Consider the following 10,669-nt stretch of genomic DNA (forward strand, 5'->3'; position numbering starts at 1 on the left):
GAACAATGGAAGTAAGTTGTGGTTAGTGTTGAGTCCTGATCTTACTACAATCAGTGAAGCAAAGCAGTTAACCTGCAGAGCAGAAAGGAGCAGATGTTGCCAGTAACTCTAAGGTGAGGTCAGCAGCCCAGCTCCTTAATCACCCTCAATATGGCAAGGAGGACCTCAACCTCTGGATTGGCCTTTATATTGGAGTTCTTAGAAAATGGAGATTGAGCTAGGTGTTTGAGAAGGAGTAAGGAACAGGAGAAGCAGGCAAAAGACCCCTTTTTGACAGAGGAATATCTATCTGTGTAGATTTGCTTCTTTTGGGGTTTGTATTCCTTTCAGGAAAGTCTTGGTCATTAGGCTGTACTGTAGGTTGCTTGAGTTTTCAGACACAATTATACCAAAGGACAGAACAGTGCTGGCTGACACAAGACCAGCTACAGCCATCACTTTCTGACCCCTTCTCAATTTTTTTCTTGGTGTGTTTGTCAGAAATTGTTGAACTTTGAACCTTGCAGAGATCTTGAGACTAGATTGTTAAATCTCACTTTATCCATCTCAATTGTGGACAACAAAGCTGTAATCTATTCCTTCTGCCATTCTAGTGCTCTGTTTTATTTCTCTGACATCCTACGATTATACTTTTAGGGATCTCCTTGGATGGGACACTTGCCAGGAAAAGTCATCTTTCAGAATTCTGACCAAGGTGAAACTGGAAATCCTTGTCAGTGAAGGGGAAAAAGAACTTATATGTTATTTAAACACCCCAACCTACAATTTAAACCTGTGTTATCTTATTCTCTCCCAAGAAGACACAGATTTTAAAAGCTGACTGATGTTTTAGAGTGCATTCTATATATTCCTTCAGCTTTATGGATCCCCTTCATCTCCCCAGTCTCCCTGATGACCTTTAACAAAGAAATAAAACTAATTTACTTGAAGACAATGTTGCTAATAATGGTGATCTAAATTCATCTCTCCAGTTCAGATGGAGATGCCAAGATTATAATCTTATTGCTTCCTTTAGTCAGTCCTTTCTACCCTTTCATCATATGAAAGGATTACTTGTAGCAGACTCTCCTGTCCCTGACCACATAAGGTCCATAAATATTTTCACATGGTCCCAGTTTTGATGCCAGACAAGTTATATAGTAACAGTCATAACATTGAGTAATATTGGAAGGCCACCTTGCAGATGCTGGTTGTGTACATAGACAACAAGTAAACAGAATGGGGATGAGATAATCTAAGGGAAAAGAGGTCATTTCCCTTGCTTGATATTCAGATTACTGATTAATTTAACTAACTTGTCATCCTTGCTTAGTGGACGTAACTCTGCTTAGATCCTTCCTGTTTTATTTCTGCAAACTGCAATAAAATAGGTTATCAGACTTTTATTGTTTCATATACATGCAAAGTAGTCCTAGGAAGTAATCTGTAATCAAGTATTCTGTATCATAAGAGTCTGGAAGATAAGACATCTCCCAGCACCTTAAAAGCAATTTGAAAAGAATCCCCTTACCCCCCCTCCCCAGCCCCCAAACCCAATTTCAAATCCTAAATTTCATCCTGTTGTTACTTTTAAAAATTGAGGAGATTGCTAAAGGTGACTCATGGATATTTTGGGTCCTATTTTTCCTTGGAATTGTCAATATCAAGATCTGAGAACTCTGTCTTGCTTGTAACTCTGCTTGTTGAATTAATAACCCTGGCTTAGAAAATCCCTTTGGCATCACTTAGAACCAAACCAGTCTGCCAGGGGAAGTTGGCAGGGTAGCACTCAGGGATGTGTGTGTGTGTGTGTGTGTGAGAGAGAGAGAGAGAGAGAGAGAGAGAAAGACAGAGACAGAGAGAGAGACAGACAGAGACAGAGAGAGAATGAGGAGGATGGGGTGAGCTGGGGAGGGGAGTCTTTTTTGCTATGAATTTCTATTGAATTGACATTTATTTTGGATATCTTTGGATATCTGGGGCACATTTCTTCCCCAATCAATTTGGTTGATAAAGCTCGGTTAAAGTGTATGGACTATAAAACCTTACAAGTTTGGGTGGAAGACACAAAACAAGAGGAGAAGGATGATGCTTGCTTTTCAAAAGGGGGAAAAACAGTAGGCATGACTTTGCCAAATGTGCCCTAACTTGCTTTTCAGCATTAGATGTTTGGCCACTTTCTATACTAGGTATTTGAGTAAGCATTATAGATGCTTACTAGCCACCCACTTTCATCTCTTTGCTTTTCTGTAGCTGGGAAAGTGACAGACAGATCTTTGACACTGGCATCACAGAACAAGAATAATTTATTACTTCAGATAGTTATCTCTATTCAACTACAGAAGAAAGGCAAATAATTTCTAGATAAAGACTTAATTTATTCAGCAACCATTTATTAAGTGCCTACTTAGAATTTATAAAGCAAGGAGCAGCATGGTGGAGTGGATATACATCCCAGCCTTAAAGGTGTGAGGACCTAGGTTCAAATCTCACTTCATACATACTGGTTGTATGACCCAGGGCATGTCACTTAACTTGGAAGGACTCTGGCAGTCCTCTGAGAGTACGAAGTTGCAGGGAAGGTGCCAACCTGCATTGGTAGAGGGAATTTCCTCTTATGGGAGTTTCCTATATCAATGAAATCACAAGTCCAAGTCCTATCTCTATGTGTATGTAAAGCACTTTGGTAGGCACTGGGGAAAGATGTAAATATACATAAGTCGTAATCCCTATCCTTTTTGTGGTTTATAATCTAGTAAGGGGGATATGACATGAATAAATAGCTATCATGCAGAGTAGGACATTGTTGTTCAATCCTGTCCAACTCTTTGTGACCCTGTGGACCGTACTGACTCCAGGCCCAGCACTGCACCACTTAGCTGCCTCATTTCTAATGTCAAGGTTAGATTAGACGTTCTCCACCCATCCCCCCACTCCTGCCCCCTCCCTGACATACACACAATACTAAGCCATCAGTTTCTCTTAATACTTACTTGCTTATTGATACTTATTAATACTTATTGATCCACTCTGGACTTGCCATAAAGATTATATACTTGAATTGTTAGTGTTCATATAATCTAAAACTAGAAAGTACTCTAGAGACCATCTGGACCAAATCACCCCCACCTCCACTTTGCATCAGGCTCATAAAGATTTGACTGGTTCACCTTTCCCAGAAATCCATTTGAAAATACATGGGAAAAGATGACTGACTATAAACTATTCATCCCATGGTAATGGGTCCAGCACTACCCGCTATGTGGTGTATTTCAGGATCATAGATTAGAGTTAGAAGGGATATAGGACTTTGGAAGTCAGTTGGTACAAACATCACTTATTTTATAGCTGAGAAAACCTGAAAAGTCCAGGGAGAGGGCATTGGTCCTACAGACCTAGGATTCAAACACAGATCAGGTTATGTTATTCCAAATCCAGCTCTTTCAAGAGTTCTATGTTGCAGTCACCAAAGATGACATCTATAAGGAATTAAAAAGCAAAGCAGTTTTTTTCTTACCTTATTTGTTAATAGCCAATATTAATGTAGCACCATACCTCAAGGAGGTCAATGACAGGAAAGTCTCATATGTAACAAGATTCATTGTAGTTCTCTTTGCAGGGAAATAATAATCTGAAGCAAATTAGATGCTCACTACCTAATTTGGGGAATAGCTAAACAAATTGGTATATTAACGTAATAGGATCCTGTTGCGCTATAAAAAACAACAAAAATAAGGAATTTGAGAAACAGGCCTGTATGAACTGAGAGTGAATAGAAGGCATAAGATATGATGATTAGAGTAATACATATGCATCACCACTAAAAGACAACTAATTTAGGTTGAATAATAGTCTTACAGAACAAAGGGTGAAATAACATCCCTCCTTTTAGTTTTTTGGGGAGATTACTGGGGTGTGGCTACTGCACATGCTGCACCTTCTTGGAGCCACAGGTGAGAGGTGTGTGATAGGTGGACACTAAATGTTGATGAGTAGCCTTGAAAAGGGCTAAACCAGATTGAGGGTAATTAAACCCATTTATAGTTAGGGAGATGTCTACCCTAAGCATGTGATGACTTCCCTTGGTGGAATGGGCAGATGAGAACAGTTTGTTTCAGTGGTCATGAAGGTGGCGGAAACCGGTGCTGTGGAGCGCTTTGAGCTTGGTCAGACACAAAAGTGCCAAGGCCATCCACTGCATCCCAGGCTGTCATCAGTTTTCTTGATGTTTGTCTTGCAACAGGACTCTGGAGGAGAGAGTAAGGCTAATGACCGTGCAACTCTGCTTCATTTAAATCCATATCATGTGCAAGTCAAGACATCACTCCATGGTGTCATTGGTCCTCTTTGAAAACAAAGGACGAACAATTTTTTTGAGGGGTAGAGATATGGGTGGGAAGTGTTAAAAAGTCAGATGTACTTTTATCTTTTTTGTTAACTGTCTTTCTTTGTTACAAGAGTCTGATGATTAGAGATTACTAGGGAATGATTGACATTAAACGCACACACATACACATATATAAATACACATATATGCCTAATGGTATTAATAAAATAGGGGTAAATTTCTATGAACCTTGAAATTATGATGTTCATACCTGATTTTTTTTTTGGGAGGGGGTGGTATAGTGGGATCAATTTATATTATGCTTGATACAATAACAGACCTATTTGTTCTGTAGCCTGATTCAAATACTGATGCTGAGAAGATTTCTGTCATGTTTTTGAAGGGAGGAGAAAAAGGGAATACTTTCTTCATTGTGAAAATCATTCTTCATTAATATAGTCTGAGTTCCAGATTTTGGGTGGTGAGACCAGTGACATACATAGCTTTGTCAGTGGCTATTGTGGATGTTATTCCAAACTCATTTGCTATTGGAAGAGTCTCTTGGGGTTTTTCAAAAGAGCTATCACATTGATTATAAAAAGAGTGTATCTCCTTCATGGGGTGGTGCTTGTGGAGGCGTGATGTTTGTGCTATAGCGGGCAATTTGTTTTTATTTTACCTCTTTCCAAAGAGGGAAGAGAGAAGGTAAATGTTCTCTTTCTCTGCCATTTCTGAGTCTCTCTCCACTCCCTCTCTGTGGCCTCTTCCTCCAAGTCCCCTGCTGTATCTCTAAGTATTTTAATACCTCTCATTGGGGTCATCTCTTAAAAGCACACAGTCACCCCAAACTGCCTTTTAAATGATAGATTCAAAATAGATTGAGGTAGCTGTACCACAGAGCCTACTACAAAGCATTCAACAATAGACAGAACTCAGCCCCTTTCTAATTTAGGCCGTGAGAGTGAGCTCTGAAAGTTGAATTTCCTTATTTGAACAGGATTTCAACTTAGCAGCTTCCAAAGATTTGGCCTCTTGCAGTCTTCTCTCTCTCTCTCTCTCTCTCTCTCTGTCTCTGTGACTATCTCTTTTTGTCTCTCTGTCCCTGTCTCTGTTGCTCTGTCTATTTTGGTCTTTCTTTGTCTCTCTGTTTTTTATCTGTCTCTTTCTCTCCCCCTTCCCCCCTCTCATGCTCTCATTTCTATATAACTCTTTTCTTCCCTCTTCCTCCCTCCCTCTTGCTCTTTTCCTCTGCCATCTGCACCCAAAGCTGTTAGTACTAGCAAGTCTGAACTACTCACTTAACCAGGAAAAAATGATGCAGTGATTTGAAAAACTGAATCTGAAAACCAATCTTTGAAAGAACAATTAATTAAAAGGTCTTATTGGATTTGGCATCCCACTTTTTTTTTCCCCACCCTCCTTCCACACCAGATGCAACTGCTCCTCAGCTCTCACTTGGGTCACTGTTCGTGGTTCCCCCTCATCTCTGTCTCTCCTTTTCAAAATCCCATTTTCAAGGTTCAATTCAGATGTCACCTCCTCCATGAAGTCTTACCTAATGACCCAAATTATTATTGTCCCCTTTCTTCTCGAATTACTTGGCATTATTTTGATCTGTACATGCACTCATGTACATACGTACAAACGCAGACACACATACACACATTATATCTTCCCCATAATAATAACTAGTATTTATGTAGTGCCTACTCTGTGCCAGGCACAGTACCAAGTGCTTTACAAATATTATCTTATTTGCTTCTCACAACAATCCTGGGACGTAGGTGCTATTGTTACCTCATTTTATAGAAGAGGAAACTGAGTCAAATAGAGGTTCAGTATCTTGTCCAAGGTCACACTACTAGTAAGTGTTTGAAGATAAATTTGAACTCAGGTCTTCCTGATTTCAGAACCAGAGTATTCCATCCTCTGTGCCACCTTGCTGCCATAGAACTTAACTTAGAGGTCTGTGGATGTATTTCAGGTCATTGCATGTGTATGGGAAAAATTTACATTTTTGTTTTTACTAACCTTCAACTAAAGTCTATTATTTTCTTCCTTTATAAATAAATAAAAAAACCCAACACATTATTCTGGGAGGTGCTCAGGTCTCATCAGACTACCAAATGGTTCCATAACTCAGAAAAAAAAATTTGAAACCCTCTTGCAGAAAAGAAGCTTTTTGATGGTAGGGGCAGTTTTATTTTTGCCTTTATGTCTTCAGTATCTAATCGAAAGGCACTTAAATGTTTGTTGAATTGAATTGCCCAATGATTTGGAATTCAGGGATGAGGCACATTTCATGCCCAGGTCTACCAGATGTGGGTATTAGTATCTTCAGGTGATGCTTATTGTGACTTTCCCCACGGGTAATTGCCTAGGTGTGTTAAATTGAGCAAGAGAAAAAAAACAAAACTATATTATCCACACGTGATTGAAGAAACTTTTCAATACCCATATGAAAGAAAATACCATTTTCTTTTCTCTCCCTTCTGCAGATGAGGAACCAAAGTTGAATTCAAACCTGTATATGTGTGTGTGTGAAGGCATATCCTGTGGGAATCAGGATCACTGTGAGGGGCAGCAGTGTTTTGCCTCATTGAGCATTAACGATGGTATTCAAGTCTACCAGAAAGGATGCTTCCAAGTGTATGAGCAGGGGAAGATGACCTGTAAGACTCCACCATCCCCTGACCAAGCTGTGGAGTGCTGTCAGGGAAACTGGTGCAATGGAAACATTACAGCCCAGTTACCAACTTCGAAAGGTAATGCTCCTACCCATGTCTCCCCATCCGCTTCCCCATCCCTACATTGTCCGCACTTTGGTTCCTGTGATGGCAAGTTGAGATCAAAGTGAAGGTCTGGGAATGGGGGAGGAGAATCATTCAGCATCTGAAGGAAGGTAGAAGTTAGGGAAAACGAAGCGGTGTAAAAATGCTTGAAAACAGTTAGAATGTGTCCGATTCTCTCATACTCAAGAGATCTGCCTTAGGGATTATTTTCTGTTGAGGTGGGATTATTCTACCAAGTGCTGCCAACTTTCTTTATTCCCCTCTTTTTTTTTTTTTTTTGGCTACGAGAAATAGCGGCTGCCACAGACAACTCCCCATAAAAATTTATCCACAGATTAGGTGTATATACATGTTGAGAAGAAAAGGTTGAGATGAAGAGGGAGGGCCCGGAACTCTGGCTGAGCGGCACACATGCATTACTAGGAAGGAAAGAAAAGCTTAGATCCATTTCCTCCTCTTCCTGTTATATACTATCTGCTTGAATCGCTCTCTAAGCTTGAAGCACTATAGGATTTTTCACATGCAACTTGAATGAATTCTTTATAGGAGGATCTTATACAAATGGTTCCTTAATATCTGAAGATTCTACTCCTCTGGAGCAGGGCAGTTTTGAAGCTGCTTCCATGTTTGGGAACACCCTCACTTCCCAAGAAACCCTAGAGTGCCTGCACTAAATAAAGCCTAGACAAGCCAATGAACTATTATTAAGGGCTTGCTACGTTCAAAGTTCTGTTTTGAGAATACAAAGACAACATGAAAAACAAATCTTCGCCTTTTTAAGGATTAAGCTTACATTTTACTGAGGCAAATGTACCATATGCACAGACAAGAATATACATGGTAATTTGAAAAGGGAGCAAGCATTAAAAACCAGGGGAGGGGATCAAAAAAGGCTTCCCCTAACAGTTGGTACATAACTTTAGCTCGAAAACTTGAAGGAAGCTAGGGATTCCAAGAATCAGGGGCAACAAGAGGAGTACCCACTGTATAATGGCACAGTGGTGGGAGATGGGTGTTTAAGAGAAAAGCATGTTGGAAAGTTTAGTTAGAAAATTGAAGGTGTGAAAGAGAGTGAAGTGAAATAAGTCTGGAATGGGACAGTAGATTAGAGTCAGAATGTGCAGGGCTATAGATGCTTAGCTGAGGAGTTCCTTTTTTTACCCTAAAGGAAATAGGGAGCTAGTGAAGATTCTTGAGCAGGACAATAACATGGTCACTTAATCCTAAATCTTTAATCCTAAATTCACTTAATCCTAGATCTTTAAATTTTTACTAGAAATCTCATTAACTCTTGGTTTTTATTGGACCTATGATTTTACTGAAAGGGAACTCTCATAAGTCAGCAGCATTAGAGAGTTGCCTAGATCAATGATAGTTTAACTGATTTGCTCACAGTCACAGGTCTAGTATGTGTTTAAAAGCCAAACAAATTCTAGGTCTTCTTGACATTGGTAAATTTTTTAAGAGGGCATGATATGGAATGTTAGAAGCAGGAGTAATGTCACTAGAAGTGACAAAGTAGAAAGAGAACTGTACTGTGTATGATACCTTATAATGATGGTGTTCATGTAAATCAGTGGTGTCAAACTTATAGAGATGGTGGCCACTAAATATGCATAAGGATCCTTGTGGGCTACATATTGACTTAGAAAACTATCTATCTATCAATCCACCCATCTACCTATTTATTAGATAAAAATATATGAATACATATGGGAAAAACATACCACCCTTGGGGAAGAAAAGGGTTAGTAGTGAACTGAACTATCAAGGACATGGGAAAATTCCTGCCATGAAGAAATACCCTGTCTGTATCTAGAGATAGATATCTATGTATCTACATATCTATATCTATAGATATATGTGTATATCTACACACACACACACACACACACGTCTTTTGTTGTTGTGTCATTTCAGTCATATCCAACTCTATGTGACCCCTTTCTGGCAAACATACTGGAGTGGTTTGCAATTTCCTTCTCCAGCTCATTTCACAGATGAGGAAACTGAGGCAAACAGGATTAAATGACTTACCCAGGATCACATAGCTAGTAAATAAATGTCCGAGGTGGATTTGAACTCATGAAGATGAGTCTTCCTAATTCTAGGCCTGGCACTCTATCCACTGTTCTGCCCTATATATATCTATATCTATATATATATTTATAGATATATATCTATATATATATCTATATCTCTATATATAGATATATAGATATATCAACACATTAAAATCAGATAAGAACTACATTTTAATCTGGTTTGGACTACACTTGGGAGGGTTGGGGTATCATGGGCTGAGTGTGTTTGATGACCCTTAATCATCAATAAAAAGTTGAATTCCATTAATCAATTTCTGTTCAAGAAGTATTTAATACATTTCAGATAGATTTCCATCATAAGTAGTTTAAAGAAAAAAAATTGGCATATATATATGCACACATATACGTATGTATACATACATACATATACATGTGTTTTGGTTATATGCAGAATAAGCCTAAGCTGAATAAATAAGTTCTTAGTATATATTGAATTGTATTTGAGGAAATGTCTTCCTAATGCAAATAGACAGCTTTGCAAATTCTTCATGCATGCTAAGTGCCCACACAGAATATAAAGATGTGGTAATAATGCTGTACCCTTTTTATAACATTTTACCTTTTATGAAGGACTGCCACGTATATTAGCTAGTTCGATCCTCAGGACAGTCTTGTGGATTAGGCAGAGTATGGAAGAAGCTGAAACCTAAGAGTTTAAGAGACTGCTAAATGAAACAGAGCTGGTTAAGTGGCTAGAGCCAGCTCTTCTGATTTAGTCCTGTGAATGCTCTTCTTACTATATCACATTCCTTCTCAGCAGAAAAGACATGTTTGTGGAGTTTCTCGTCATAGAGACAAAATTAGATTCACACAAAACTACTAGAGAAAGGTATGATCCAATATGTCATCGTTCTTTTATTCTCTTTATTTTTTTTTCCTTCTCTTTTCTATCTGCTCTAGAATCTTTTATTCTTTGGTTCATGACCCTCATATTTATTTCATCCTTCTTTAGTCTCTGTATTCCTTACAAATTAAAACTGCTAAGGGACCTAATATGGGTTCCTTCTGCTAAAAAGTTTCTTTGTTCTGCTTTTTAGATTTTGCCCCCTGGCCTCCTTTTTTTTTGTTGTGCCATACTCTTAGAAATATCAGTTCCCATAGGTGATAGAAAGAGTATCACTTCATGGCAGGAGTTTTCCTATTTTGCTGATAGTTCAGTTCATTACTAACCTTTGTCCTCCCCATGGACATGTTTTTCTCATTTGCCATGAAATCTCTTCCTTATATTCTTGCCCTTAAACTCCTTGGACTATCAGATGCTCCCAGGATTTCTGATTCTCTTTCTCCTGGGGCAAGACTGGGGCAAGATGCTTGGTCTAAAGCATCAAATCCTTGTAGATCACATCCATTTGCAAAATCCCCATCTCTCTTCATAGAAGTTCTCTTGTGGAAGGATTCATCAGTGGTATCCTTTACCTCCTCTAAAATAAGATTTCCTCCTTTCTTTCCCTCTTTTTGCCTCCTTG

The 10,669-nt window shown here is 38.9% G+C and overlaps 1 protein-coding gene across 1 annotated transcript in view; it reads left to right on the plus strand.

Annotated features, from left to right (window-relative positions):
- The window catches only part of LOC114045928 (activin receptor type-1), a 154,583-nt gene that overhangs the window by 94,926 nt on the left and 48,988 nt on the right, over window positions 1-10,669 (plus strand). The window contains exon 3 of the mRNA XM_027866137.1: window positions 6,805-7,071. Within this exon, the coding sequence (XP_027721938.1) occupies window positions 6,805-7,071 (267 nt within the window). The remainder of the gene's footprint in view (window positions 1-6,804; window positions 7,072-10,669) is intronic.

This window comes from Vombatus ursinus, unplaced genomic scaffold (genome assembly GCF_900497805.2).
Source record: "Vombatus ursinus unplaced genomic scaffold, bare-nosed wombat genome assembly UNPS02014779.1, whole genome shotgun sequence".
NCBI lineage: Eukaryota > Metazoa > Chordata > Mammalia > Diprotodontia > Vombatidae > Vombatus > Vombatus ursinus.